The sequence below is a fragment of the Anolis sagrei genome, chromosome 2 (assembly GCF_037176765.1).
Source record: "Anolis sagrei isolate rAnoSag1 chromosome 2, rAnoSag1.mat, whole genome shotgun sequence".
Taxonomy (NCBI): Eukaryota; Metazoa; Chordata; class Lepidosauria; order Squamata; family Dactyloidae; genus Anolis; species Anolis sagrei.
The window spans coordinates 146,700,927-146,716,291 of NC_090022.1; the positions used below are offsets into that span (position 1 = coordinate 146,700,927).

Here is a 15,365-nt window from a genome sequence, read left to right on the forward strand (position 1 = left end):
CTTAATGACAAAATCAATTATTTTGAGTGATGGTCACTATTTGGGTTAGTAGGTGTCTTGTGTCCAAATTTGGCGGCAATTCGTCCAGTGGTTTTTGAGTTATGTTAATCCCACAAACGAACATTACATTTTAGATAGGTAGGTAGGTAGATAGATAGATAGATAGATAGATAGATAGACAGACAGACAGACAGACAGACAGACAGACAGACAGACAGACAGACAGACAGACAGATAGATGATAGATAGATAGATTCTATGACACTGGATTGTTGTAGGTTTTTTCTATGACACACACTCTCTTTCCATTCCTGGATTCTGGAGCTCCCTCTGGCTTCCCTCTGATTGGTCAGAGCGCGGCGCAGTCCCAGCCAATGAGGCGCGAGCTCGGCTTCCCCTTGAATGAAGTGTGTGCAATTAGTGAGTTGTGGTGCGTAAAGGGGAGCGGATCAAAGTCTGTGCGCTGAGCGGGATCTGGGGGCCAGAAAGAGATCCGGCCCCAAAGAAAAAGAAACAGAAGAAGAAGAGAGGGAGGAGGAGGCGGCGATGGCCGACTGAGACCTTTTCCTCGGGGATCAAGTGGCTCCGGACTCTTGTTCATCCCGAAAGAGGAGGAAAGAGCCGCCTATGCGGAAGGAAAGCGGAGGCAGCACCTGAAAGAGTCCCAATCCCCGTTCAGCCATGAGGCAGAGCCTCCCGGGGCCAGGTCTCCTCCTGGGGCTGCTTTCTCTCGCGGGGTTCCTGCTGCCCGCCGCCTCTCAAGCAGGTAAGACCACACAACAACAACAACAACAAGTGTATGGATGTTCATTTAAGATCTATTTTCACCGCGGGCGCGTTGATCAGGGCAGGACTGGTTTTGGTTTTGGTCTTGCTCTTCCTGGAAATCCGAGACCAGGTGTTTGAGTCTCTCTCTGTGTCTATCTCTCTCTCTACTTTCGGTTGATCCTAGGTTTCGCTCAAACGTGACGGCTTTGGACTCGATTGTCCATCTGTATGGTCGAATTAACACTAAGGGGAGTTTAATTGGAGCCTTAAGTGCGTTCATTCAGCATTGGGGCAGATGCCCTCCGAGGGTTAGAAGGGAGCAGACCACCCCCTTGTTGTGTCAGCTCCACTGGCTGGCGGTCCACTTCCCAGCTCAATTCAAAGTATTGTCGAAGGCTTTCATGGCCGGAATCACTGGGTTGTTGTAGGTTTTTTTCGGGCTATATGGCCATGTTCTAGAGGCATTCTCTCCTGACGTTTCGCCTGCATCTATGGCAAGCATCCTCTGCTGGTTTTGACCTACTTGACCCAGCTTACTTGTCTGAACACATCTCCCTCTACGTCCTGCCTCGCAATTTAAGATCATCCGGAGAGGCCCTGCTCTCGCTCCCACCAGTGTCGCAAATACGTCAGGCGGGGACGAGAGACAGGGCCTTCTCGGCTGTGGCCCCCCGCCTGTGGAACTTGCTTCCCACTGAGGTAAAATCATCCCGGGGGCTCCTGCTCTCATTCCTGCCATCGTCACAAATATGTCTGGCAGGGACGAGAGACAGGGCCTTCTTGGCTGTGGCCCCCCGCCTGTGGAACTCGCTTCCCACTGAGGTAAGATCATCCCGGGGGCTCCTGCTCTCGTTCCTGCCATCGTCACAAATATGTCTGGCAGGGACGAGAGACAGGGCCTTCTTGGCTGTGGCCCCCTGCCCATAGAACTCGCTTCCCACTGAGGTAAGATCATCCAGGAAGGCCCTGCTCTCGCTCCTGCCAGCATCACAAATATGTCTGGCGAGGATGAGGGACAGGGCCTTCTCACTGTGGCCCCCTGCCTGTGTAACTTGCTTCCCACTGAGGTAAGATCAGCTCCATCCCTCCTGTCATTTAGGAAGAAATTGAAGTCATGGCACTTTGGATATGGAATTGGCTGGAATTATGTTATGGCTGTTCATACTTTTTTATGCTGTTTTAATGAATGTTTTACTTATTGTTTGAATTGTGATTATATTGCTGTGCTATATGTAGTGGTATCAAATTGCTGCCAAATGTAAGCTGTCCCGAGTTCCCCTTTGGGGGTTGAGAAGGAATGGGATAGAAATACTGGAAATAAATAAATTAGAAGGCGTGGCATGTGTGACTGCGAGCATGTTTTCTCGCACCCCCCCCCCCCCCAAAACCCGCAGCAGAAACTTCCAAGGCAAACTTTTAGGAATCCATGAGATCTTGTTCCGCCAGCTTTGCAGCTCTCTGCCTGCGGGTGGAGTCTGCCTGCCTGTGGAGTCTGCCTGCCTGCCTGCCTGCCTGTCTTTCGGAAGGCTTTTGGTTCAGTTCTCAAAGGGCACCTGTTGAGGCTGTGATAGAGGAGGGCCAAGGCTGGAACCCCTCCATCCCACCCCTGACCCGGGAGGCGCATCTGTTGGGACTTGCTGCTCTGTCCCTTGAAAAGACAAAGCCCAGAATCCCCGGGGTCTCTTCCCAACCAGGCACTCAGGGCCCTTCCTCACAGTCATGCAACCCAGAATGTCAAGGCAGAACATCCCACATTATCTGAGTGTGGACTCAGGGCCCTTCCACACAGCCCTATATCCCAGGATATCAAGGCAAAAAATAGCACAATATCTGCCTTGAACTGAGTTGTCTGAGTCCACACTGCCATATATTCCAGTTCAAAGCAGAAAATGTGGGATTTTATTCAGCTGTGTGGAAGGGGCCTCAGATGACCAGTTCAAAGTAGATATTGCGGGATTTTCTGCCTTGATGTTCAGGGCTATAGGACTATGTGGAAGGATCCTCAGGGCCCTTCCACACAGCCATCTGCTTTGAACTGGGTTATCTGAAGCCCTTCCACACAGCTGAATAAAACCCCACCTTATCTGCTTTGTACTGGGATTTATGGCAATGTAGACTCAGGGCCCTTCCATGCAGCACTCTATCCCAGGATATCAAGGCAGAAAATCCCACAATACCTGCTTTGAACTGGGTTATCTGAGGCCCCTTTCACACAGCTGAATAAAACCCCACATTATCTGCTTTGTACTGGGATTTGTGGCAATGTGGACTCAGGGCCCTTCCACACAGCCCTATGTTTTGGTGCCAAAGGATATCAGGGCAGAAAATCCCACAATATCTGTTTTGAACTGAGTTATTTGAGTCTACACTCAGATAATGTGGGGTTTTCTGCTGTTATATTCTGGGTTTTAGGGCTGCGTGGAAGGGCCCTGAGTCTACACTCAGATATTGTGGGATTTCCTGCCTTGATATTCTGGGTTACATGGCTGTATGGTAGGGCCCCGAGTCCACACTTCCATATATTCCAGAACAAATTGGATTTTCCACAGCTGTGTGGAAGGGTCCTTGGGCCCCTTCTACACTGACATATAAAATCCAGATTATCTGCTTTGAACTGGATTATATGGCAGTGTAGACTCAGATAATCTGGTTCAAAGCAAATAATGTAGATTATCTGATTTCATAATCTGGATTATATGGCAGTGTAGAAGGAAGGGGCCATAGGAACTGAAGTTTTACAAGGTCTTTCATCTTCTCTGCCTCCCCAAATGACAACTCCCGGGATCCCATAGCTTGGAGCCTCGGCAGTTCAGGTGGTCTCCAACTGCATTAATTCAACAGTGTAGACCCGTCATGGACAAACTCTGACCCTCCAGGTGTTTTGGACTTCAACTCCCACAATTCCTAACAGCTTCATGCCCCTTCCTTTTCCTCCTCAGCCACTTAAGCATAAAGGAAAGGGAAAGGGAAAAGGAAGGGGCCTGAGGTTGTTAGGAATTGTGGGAGTTGAAGTCCAAAACACCTGGACGGCCAGAGTTTCCCCATGCCTGGTATAGATGCACCTTTTATTAATCCCTAGTACCTCTGTCCTGGTACAGAGGAAGCAAGGACAAGAAACAGTGGCCTCTGAGCATGTTCAAAGAGCTTTCCCCCATCTTGGTTGCCCTTTCTTTGGTACCTAAACAATGTGGCGTCAGTGTAAAGGGATAGGCCAGAGAGTGGGTGTCCAGTGAGCTGATGACCCTTGGTTTCTCTTTGGTCCCATCAACACTGACCTTTTAATGCCGTTTCAAACTGATATTGAATTAAGTAGTTTCATTGGGCAGGTAATTACATTGGAAACCAGTATGGGGCCCAAATGGTGATGACACAAACCATAGAGCACTGATGCACATTAGGGGCATTCTTTTGAACACTTTTGTGGGAATTTGTTTGAAGTTGCTATTTGAAGTTAGCTTTGAACTGCATCAAAGGATCAGTGTAGATGGGGCCTGTGTTTGTGTTTGTATATGTTGTAATCCGCTGTTAGTCCCCTCAGGGAGATAGGGTGGAATATAAATGAAGTGTTGTAATAATAATATTAATTATTATTATTATTATTATTATTATTATTATTATTATTATTATTAGTATTACTTTCTTGAACTTCTGTTGGCTGGAAAAAGGGCTGCTTCCCACTTCAGCCATTCAGATTTTTATTGGAAGCAGAAATGTTCCTTGTTTGACTTTTGGCCATTCCCATCTCTTAAAAAGAAGAAAGTTTCAACTTGGAGAGTGTGTTCCCCAAACATTGAGCAGACGATCTCACAAAAGTGTCTATTGAGCTGTCTCTGTGACGGCATACATGTGCCACAGTTCACAGGGTGGCTCCCTGGTGCAGACAATACACATTTGCTGCCATGGACACCAACATCCACTCATAAACACATGCGGCGAATGCGACACACAGGGATACTTTCAGAGGGTCCCCACCCACCCCATCCATTGCATGGATTCCATCACTCAGCCTCCCAGACATAAACGCGGCCCTCCTTCAGAAACCCCGTGCTGTAAAAATACAAATGAATCTGACCCATCACGCAGCTGTTAAGAGCACAGAAGTTCAAATAGCAGGGAAAAGCTGCAGTGCCACTAAGATTTGGGGGCAATAACAGGATTTTTGCTAAAAAATCAAATAAATGTTAGCCTGTGTAGTGATAATATTTTGATTTTGGATTGTTTAGGTCCCTGATTAGTTGCTTCCTTGAGTTATCATGCACCTTCAAGTCTGCTCTGACCTGTGGCAACCCCATTGTGGGCCTTTTTTTGGCAAGATTTATTCTGAGGAGGTTTGCCTTTGCTTTCCAGTTGTCTTTAATTACCCTTTCTTCATGTTGGTTTAAAAAGTGGCGAAGATGTGATTTATCCTGCCATTTCAATGCAGGTTTATTGGTTAAACAAGAGGTTATTATTCACCCAGTTTATTAGAATTACATAACAGGGTCAGAAGAATGACCCATGATCCTTAGATAAATCAGGAGTGCTTCAGAAGAGACTGTAGTTTGGAGGCATTGCTTTTGGACATTGTTGTTGTTGTGTGCCTTCAAGTCGTTTCTGACTTATGGCAACCCTAAGATGAACTTATCATGAGGATTGGCTTTGTCTTCCTCTGAGGCTGAGACAGTATGACTTACCCAAGGTCACCCAGTGGCTGAGCAATGGTTCGAACCTGGTCTTCAGAGTCATCGTCTAACATTCAATATATCACAGTGTGATTGAAGGCTTTCATGTCTGGAATCACTGGGTTGCTGTGAGTTTTCTGGGCTGTATGGTTCCGGAACATGGCCATACAGCCCGGAAAACTCTTAGTAATACATCACACTCCAAACAAAAAAAATGCACAAACCCAGATGGGATTCAAACCCACAATCCCCAGCTCCAAAGGCTGATTTTTTTCATGTTAGGAGCAACTTGAGGAACTGTAAGTCACTTCTGGTGTGAGAGAATTGACTGTCAGCAAGGAATTGGCCATTACCCATGGGTCGCCTGGATGTTTTGATGTTTTACCATCCTTGTGGGAGGCTTCTCTCATGTACCCGCATGGGAAGCTGGAGCTGACAGAGGAAGCTCAACCCACTCTCCCCAGATTCGAACCACTGGCCTGTTGGTCAGCAATCCTACCGGCACAGGGGTTTAACCCATTGCGCCCCTGGGGGCTCCCCAAAGACTGATCACATACATATTGAGGGGTGCATTTACACTGTAGAATTAACACAGTTTGACTTATTTAGCTGCCTTAGTAGCTTGTTTTGCAAGTCTTCTCTGCCAAATATAACTGGCATCTCACCAAACTACGTCCCTATGATTGCGTAGCATTGGCAGTTAAAGTGGTGTCAAACTGCATTAATTCTTCAGTGTAGATCCACCCCAGGTTATCCGCTTTTGGAATACAATTTATGTAATTCTTGTGCCAGCCAGACCGTTGACCGGAGAGGGAATCTGAAAGCTGGGATGAAACAAAAATCCTGCACTCAGCCTTGAAGGCTTTGCAGCCCTTACTTTCTTTGCCCCCAAATGCCCAGATTTATTTATTTATCATGTCAGGAGTGAACCAAACAGTTGTATTGCATTAAAACAAACAAACAAACAAACAAACAAACAAAACACAAAGTTTGCAAACTTGGTATTCGATTAAATGTCCTTTGACCAGTAGCTGGCCACTTGGAGTGCATGAGAGAAGCCTCCCCGCAGGATTGCAAGATATCCGGGCTTCCCCTGGGCAATGCGTTCATAGACAGCTGATTCTCCCACTCCAGAAGCAACTTGCAGCATGCAGCCAAACAACCAAATGCCCAGAGAAACACAGAAAATGGCATTGCTCCAGGGCATCGTAGGAAATCAGAGGGGATGGTCAGCTCCTGCTCACTGTTGCCCATTGCTGGAGGTCAGTTGTGCTCCAAAAGGCCCCTCCGATTTGGACCTGCTTCTGGTAACTATTTTAGGGAGCGGTGACCAATCCAGGTTAATAGAGTACAAGGGTGTGTGAGCCTTGTGTGCCTGACATTCCAATCACTCACATAGATTAAAGTCCTGGCTCCACCCTCGTCAAAAAAAGAGAGCAGAAAACAACAGCTAACCTACTAGTGCCACTTGGTGTGATTGTGAGAAGAAAATACAAAACAATAACTTGGATGGATATACACTGCCATAAAATGCAGTTTGAATCTGCACTGTGTGGTCAGTTTAGACCCATATAATGCAGTTCAGTGCATTATATCATACTCCACATTGACCATATCATGGATTACATGGCAGTGTAGATCCAGCCTATGAACGCATCTAACCTCATCACACTAGAAAATAAATCCACTTTAAATCAAGTTTCTGCATCCTGCAGAAATCAGTGGTTTGTTGTTTAGTGAGGCTTTTAAAGGCTCCTTCCTAAACTACAAACACCAGAATTCTGCAGGAGGCAGAAACCGGATTTAAAGTGGATTTCTTTTCTTGTGTGTAGAATAAATGCAGCTTGACACCACTTTCACAGCCATGGCTCCAGCCTATGGAATCAGGGAAGTTGTAGTCTTTAATCTTCTCTGCAGAGGAGTGCTGGTACCTCACCAAACTACAAATCCCAGGATTTGATAGCATTGAGCCATGGCAGTTAAAGTAGAGTCAAACTGCATTAATTCTGCAGTGTAGATACATCCCTAAAGGGTAGGTAAAGGTACATCCCTATGACAACAAATTCTGAGCCAGTATTGTCGCAGGCTTTCATGGCTGGAATCACTAGTACCCACCAGTGTTTCTGGACTACAGCTTCCACATGCCCCAACTGACACGGATTGGGCTTATGGGATTTGTAGTTAAGGAAGACACCAGCTATGTTTTAAGTTTTTCAGGCTGTATGGCCATGTTCCAGAAGCATTCCCTCCTGACGTTCTCTCCTGCTTCTGGAACATGGCCATACAGCCTGAAAAACTTACAACCCTCTGAGCCAGTAGACTATCACCATAATATTTTGAGGTTATCCTTTATTGGAAGTGTTCAGCCTTTTTAATACAGCCCTCCCATAGCTGGTGTTGGCTGATGTCATGAATTTATGAAGAGGAAGCTTCAGCCGAAGTGAAATGCTTTTTCTGGATGTGGAGACAAGGCCTTTGTAGTTTTTCCTGTCTTCCTAATAGTAGAAAAGGAAGTCCTCCCACCTCTGCCTATAGCTTTTCTAGGACACTTGTCATTCCTTCACTCTGTTCAGTTCATCCATACCAAGCCCCCATGGTGCAATAGGTTAAACCCTTGTGCTGGCAGGATTGACAGGTCGCAGGTTCAAATCCAGGGAGAGCACGGATGAGCTCCCTCTGTCAGCTCCGGCTCCCCATGCGGGGACATGAGAGAAGCCTCCCACAAGGATGGTAAAACATCAAAATATCTGGGCATCCCCTGGGCAACGTCCTTGTAGACGGCCAATTCTCTCACACCAGAAGCGACTTGCAGTTTCTCAAGTTATTCCTGATATGAAAAAAAATATCTATACCTTGGTCAGGAGAGGTCCAAAGTGTGCCCATTACACACTTTGACTAGCACAGGGCTAAGTCCATTGCTGTATCTATTTCTCTGGCTTCTTAAAACAACAGACTTGGCAAAATAGAGAAATCCCTTGAATGTATGCTGTTCAAAAGGTTAACCTCTCCCACTGGGCACTGTAATTTTTTTGGAAGTTTTTATATAACTCCTCCCACCCCTTTGGCACCCTAAGTTTGACTCTGTCTTAATGCCTAGTGTTTGAATCCTACCGACAAAATGGCATACTTGTATTGTTTATGTCTGTTTGCCTGTGTCTTTGAAGCCCTTCACCACACATTCCTTCTATATCAGGCTGTCCTTGCCCCAAGGTCAGTTGTCTTGTGTTGTAGGACAGTGGCTCTTAACCTTTAGTCTTTCTGACGTCTCAGGCTTTGTCTGTCACTGTTGGCCATGCTGGCCCAGTCTTCTGGGAGATGAACTCCAAAACATCATCAGGAGAATCAAAAGTGAGCAACTGCTGCTCTGAGAAATGTTTAAGGTTGCTTTGGCATCAGATCCTGTCTGATCGTGGAAGTTAAGCAGAGTCAACCTTTCATAGATTCATAGCGTTGGAAGAGACTTTGTGGGCTGTAATATGATAAGAAGAGCCCTGGAAACCCCCTGCCAAGAAGCAGGAATATCACAATTTGTTAGTACTTACAGGTCCATTTTATTGACTAACTCGTCAGTCATATCAAAATTCTTGACAAACACACTCGACATATACTCATACAGCATACAACCCACATTACAACCAAAGTTAAAACTTTGTTATTTCTTGGATGGGAGACTGCCAATGAATACCAGGCACTGTAGGCTACATTTAAGGAAAAGAAACTGGCAAAACTACTTCTGAGGAGTCCTTACCCTATGAAATTCATGGGGTTGCCAAAGGTCAACAGGTGACTTGGAAGTGCACATGCAGACAGGCAGGCTTTGAGATGATCATGACCTGTGTAGAGAATAGAAAAAGAGTAGGTAAAGGTAAAGGTTTTCCCCTGACATTAAATCCAGTTGTGTCCGACTCTGGGAGTTGGTGCTCATCTCCATTTCTAAGCCGAATAGCCATCGTTGTCTGTTGACACCTCCAAGATCATGTGGCCAGCATGACTGCATGGAGTGCCATTACCTTCCCGCCGGAGCGGTACTTATTTATTTACTCACATTTGCATGTTTTCGAACTGCTAGGTTGGCAGAAGCTGGGGCTGACAGCGGAAGCTCACGCCCCTCCCCAGATTCTAACCTGCAACCTTTCGCACTCAAAGTACACAAAGGTTTTTGTGCCATAATATCATAAGAAGAGCCCTGAAACTCTATCAGTACAAAAGCCTAGGTGGTTTCCAGTGGTACCAAGAAAAGCCGCAGGAAAGTCATGAACAAGATGATAAAAACAAGGACAAATATTTTATAATTTGATGGGGTATATCTTATTGTTATGTTCATGCGGCATTTTATTTTGCTAGAGTATGTAAGTCACCTTGAGTCCTCTGCGGGGTGAGAAAGGTGAAGTAAAAATGAAGTAAACAATAAATAAATGCACACAAATAGGCTGAGAGATAGCTTTTATCCTAGAGCTGTGCTTTCACATTGATGTAGCATTAGGGGTTGTGCAATAGCGATTAGAATGTGGGATAGGCACTTTAGTAATTTGTACATATATAATGTGGTTGGGGATGGCATTTAATTTTGTTGTAAGATGTACAGTGACAATAAAGTTATTCTATTCTAATCATGACATGGAGCTAGGAGACTGCTGCCTTCTTCTGCCAGGCATTCTTAGAGGTTGTGAGGTCTCACAACCAAAAAACCTACAACAACCCAGTGCCAGTGTTTTTGGTAGAGGGGACCAGCTCACAAGATGATTTCATAGCATTGAGCTATGGAACCTGAATTCAATTCCAGTAGTTCTCAACCTGTGGGTCCCCAGATGTTTTGGCCTTTATTTCCCAGAAATCCTAACAACTGGTAAACTCACTGAGATTTCTGAGAGTTGTAGGTCAAAACACCTGGGGATTATTATTTGGAATCTTTTTTTTTTTGGGGGGGGGAGGCTACAATTCCCAGACTCCCCCAGTTGGCATGGCCAATAGTAATGTTGACTAATTTAGGAGCTGTAGTCCCCAAAGTAGTATTTCTAGTTTCTGGAGCCATCCTTTCTTCCTAAATGGTTATCAGCTAACCATCCTGGATTCAAATATGTTTTTTGTGTTTAGGGCTGAAAAGTCTTCTGCAGCGAAACCAGGGACCTTGAAATGCCCTTCAGCATCTGGACAGAAGTAGACCCAAATATTTGCTCAGTTTCCCTCACTAGGATGAGATGTGTTGCATTTCTCTTTTTTGGCTGTTAATTGTCAAGTTAAGTTTAATTGATAGACCTTCAGGTCACTCTATCACGAACTATCCTGCTTAGATGCTGCAGACTCAAAATCATAAATTATAATGACTATTTTTTCAAATTATATTTGTACATATAAACAGGAAGATGCAAATTTTGGGGAATTGTATTTTTATGTGACCTGTTCCTTTTGTGCAAGGATAGTGCATAAGTGGTACCAAATGTGTGTGAGCATGTGTCTGGCACCCCTTTGAAGCCACCCCTGGTAGTAATCAACACAATACCCTGTGGCAGTGAATTCCATAAATTAAGCTGAAAAAAAAAATAAATTTAAATATGAGCAATGTACAGTAGAGTCTCGCTTACCCAACCTTCGCTCACCCAACATTCTGTATTATCCAACGCAGTCTGCCTCCCTCCCGGATCCACAGCTGTTTCAATACATTGCAATGTTTTGGTGCTAAATTCATAAATATAGTAATTACTACATAACGTTACCGTGTATTGAACTGCTTTTTCTGTCAGTTCTTTGTAAAACATGATGTTTTTGTACTTAATTTGTAAAATCATAACGTAATTTGACGTTTAATAGGCTTTTCTTTAATCCCTCCTTATTATCCGTCATTTTTGCTTATCCAACATTCTGCTGGCCCATTGATGTTGGATAAGCGAGACTCTACTGTACCATACTCATGGATTCAACCATCCACAGCTTGAAAAGATTTTTTTTAAATAAACCATTTTACTACACCCCTATATCAAATGGGACTTGAGCATCCATGGGTTTTGGCATCCACTGGGGGGGGGGGTATAATGTAACTAAACCTCAGCGGATACTAAGGACACACTATATTTGTTTTCTGTTGTTTGTTTTTGGGGTGTATGTAGAAATTTCTGTGCGAGACCTTATGTAACTGCAAGGCAATGTATTATATCATAACAAACAAATAACGTGCCACTGCGGCCATAACAGTCCACTCAGTGCCAAGCTTTTGTTCATTCTCCTTGTCTGGAGTCATGTGATAACACACACACAGACACGCACATACACAAAGAGTTGTGAAGAATCCTGCAAAACAAGGGGACAACAAATGTCTTTGTTGTTTTCTCGGCGGCCTCTTCTACGCAGTTGTATAAAATCCACATTGAACTGGATTATATGACAGTGTGTACTCAGATAATCCAGTTCAAATCAGATATTGTGGATTATCTGACTTGATATTCTGGGTTATATGGCTGTGCGGAAGGGGCCTGCTTTGCCCAGTTCTGAACTTGCAGAAGTTGGCTCTCTTGTTTATCGCTTTGCCTCCTTCCTCTGCCACCTGCTCCTCTCATGGCATTTTTTCAAGATTTTGGGCAGGGGCATTGGTCACACCTGTGCCAATCATCTGTGTATTTAGTCATAATGACACTTTCCCCTTTGCTGTGACAGCTTCACCCTTTTCTTGAAATTTGTTCCTCTTTGAGACAAATTATGTCTCTTTTGGGTTTGCATGCTGATTTTTAGTCCTTAGGATGTGCCACAAGGTACTTGTGTATTCAAGCTGCCTGCCAGTGAGCTGTGAAGCTATATAAGGTGCCAAAATCTTTTTAAAAACTTTATATTAAGTTTTATTCACCCCCCTATATTTGGAACCCAAAGCGGCTCACAATACATTTGCTTTATCAGAGGTTAGATCAATCTCTCCTTATCTCATCAGGAAGTGGGCAATTCTATGAATTGTGAGGTTAGAGCATACTTCCTCCAGGCTGGTGCTTTCCATGTGGTAGATGAAACTGCAATTGTTAGTCCCCACTAGAGTAAACTTAGTGAATCAATGAGAACTTATTAACTTATTAATATTTATTGGCACTCCAGTGATTCAATAGCTTTACTCTAGCTGGGTTAAGAATTGTATTTAGGTACTATTTTCCTGGCAGCACATACAGACATGACACATACTTAAGCCTTAGAGCTACTACCTGCTTGTTAAGGTAGAAGTTATGGGTTTGTGTTTTGAAAAGGAAGGACGCAATGAAACTGGACAAGAAATGTCTCTCTAATCCCTATTTTATAAGGAAGTATTTTTATTTATTGCTCTTTTATTTCCTGTACTTGCATTACATAGCTATACTTCTTTGTGCCATTTTAACAATTATGATGACATGCTGTCAAGTCCTGGGATTTATAGTTTGGAAGGTACTTGGTATTCTCTGTAGGAGAGACTTAAGCCCCTTCCACTCCGCCCTAGATCTGATCCCAGATTATCTGTTTATTCCAGATTATCTAGCAGTGTAGATTCATATAATCCAGTTCAAAGCAAATAATATGGGATCCGATCCTGGGATATAGGGCAGTGTAGAAAAGGCCCTAGTGTTTATAGTTCAGGGGAATGGGCTGATGATTTAAGTCAGGGGTCCTCAAACTTTTTAAACAGAGGGCCAGGTCACAGTCCCTCAAACTGTTGGAGGGCCGGATTATAATTTGAAAAAAACATGAATGAATTCCTATGCACAATGCACATATCTTATTTGTAGTGCAAAAACCACTTTAAAACAATACAATAATAAAAATGAAGAACAATTTTAACAAATATAAATTTATTAGTATTAGTATCTCATCAACCTGCTTTTGGCTGATGAGACAGGATTGTTGTTGTTGTTGTTGTGTGCTTTCAAGTCATTACAGACTTAGGTTGACCCATGAGCGAGGGCCGGGTAAATGACTTTGGAGGGCCGCATCTGGCCCCCAGGCCTTAGTTTGAGGACTCCTGATTTAAGTCCTCAGCTGAAGTCGTATCAGACTGCTGTAACTCTCAACCTCTGAGGATGTCTGCCATAGATGTTGGCAAAATATCAGAAGAGAATGCTTCTGGAGCATGGCCCGGAAAACCCGCAGCAACCCTGCTGTGACTCTGAAAGCTAAATACTCTGCAGTCATATAAATAGACAAAAAATAAACTCGCTTGTGTATAAACTGATAAGGTCGCCATGTCTCTCTTCTGTGGAGCCCTTGGTACCTTCCAAGTACCTCACCAACCTACAAATCCCAGGAGACCACCATGACTGCTTAAATAGTATCAAACTGCTGTTAACTGTATAGTGCAGGCATTCTCTTTCCCAAAGGAAACAGACTCTTCTGTTTTGATCAACTGGTGTATGGGTCTCCTTCTTCTATTGCACCTCCAGCCTGTGTGTTGTGGACCTTGTTTACAGTTTCACAAAGGAGGCTGGCTAATGAGTCCTCCTCCCCGAGTTATAATAGAGGCCAGGTTTCCCTGGTTGCTTGAAACCAGCTTTGTGTCAACATTCTTGACCTCTGCTAATTGCTTTCTCCTTGGATGCTGTAGTCATTGTGGTGGAACAAAAAAAAACAAACCCTGCCCATCAGTTAAAGTGGATGGAAACCTCTCTATAGAGATCCCACCTGCCTAAGCTATTCTGAGGAAAGTATTGCTTAGATGTCTTAGGATCACAGTTCTTTGTCCACACACAAGTTGGCCAACAGTCAAATTCAGCTAGAAACCATTTCTTGTTGCATTTCCCCCTCTTAAGTGCAATGTGTGTGTATACCTGCACAAGCTTTCCCTGGCACTTTAAAAGGCATATAAAGTACATCCCCCCCACCTCACATTTTGAGGAGTGGATCTATAGCACTGCTTCTTATACTACGGGCTCCAACCCCAAGGGGTAGTAAAAATTGGCAACTGTAAAAGGTTTCTGAATGCCATCTAGACATTTACACCAATCTTTTAGCAACAACATGCAGTGTTTACAGTGAAATCTGAAAAAAATGGGTTGTTGTAAGTTTTTCGGGCTGTATGGCCATGTTCCAGAAGCATTCTCTCCTGACGGTTTGCTATGGCAGGCATCCTCAGAGGTTGTGAGGCCCGTTGGAAACTAGGAAAATGGGGTTTACGTACTTGTGGATTATATATCAAGGTGGCCAATTGAAATGTTCATCTTTGCCTCCAACAGACAAGATTTCTTTCTCCCACCCAGGACATTCCTAAAGTTGTGTTCTGGTCCAACTCACCTGTCTGAACGCATCTCTCCTTATGAACCTTCCAGGACTTTAAGATTGTCTGGGGAGGTCCTGCTCTCAGTCCCACCTTTGTCACAAGTACGGCTGGCGGGGACGAGCGAGAGGGCCTTCTCAGTGGTGGCCCCTCAGCTATGGAACGCCATCCCTAGGGATATAATTGGCACCCTCCCTTTTAACATTCCGGAAAAAAAGTCAAGTTTTTGAGCAAGCGTTTGCAAACACAGTGTAACAGACATAGGAAAATGGAATGGTTGGACAATGTGATTGGACAATGTTTTAACAAGGAGACCCTACTGATATATGTTTTATTTACTATGCTATGGTTTTATATTATCTTAATGTTTTTAATTGTATTGTAATCGTATTTTATGATCTTGGTATCGACTGTAAACCGCCCCGAGTCACCTGCGGGTTGAGAGGGACAGTATATAAATGTAGTAAATAAGTAAATAAATAAATATAAAAGTATAAACCCAATTTTCCTAGTTTCCAACAGCTGAACAACAACAACAAAAAAGGAAAATCAGATTATTTAACAAGTCTTGGAAATGCTGGTTAATGATCAGTAAATATTCATTTTATACCTATTTTATATACCTGTACACCTGGGGTCACGTAAACATTTCTTGGGCAGATAGGGATTGCGAGTGTAAAATGTTTTAAAAGCCCTGATCTATAGGATGTGTCCCAAAGATA

General features: G+C 44.0%; 1 protein-coding gene across 1 annotated transcript in view; it reads left to right on the forward strand.

The window, feature by feature from the left end:
- The first annotated feature begins 417 nt into the window (after nt 1–417).
- ERBB3 (erb-b2 receptor tyrosine kinase 3) overlaps nt 418–15,365 on the forward strand; it is a 109,749-nt gene continuing 94,801 nt past the window's right edge. Inside the window, exon 1 of the mRNA XM_060763876.2 lies at nt 418–766. Coding sequence (XP_060619859.2) covers nt 682–766 — 85 coding nt within the window. The 5' untranslated portion in view covers nt 418–681. The remainder of the gene's footprint in view (nt 767–15,365) is intronic.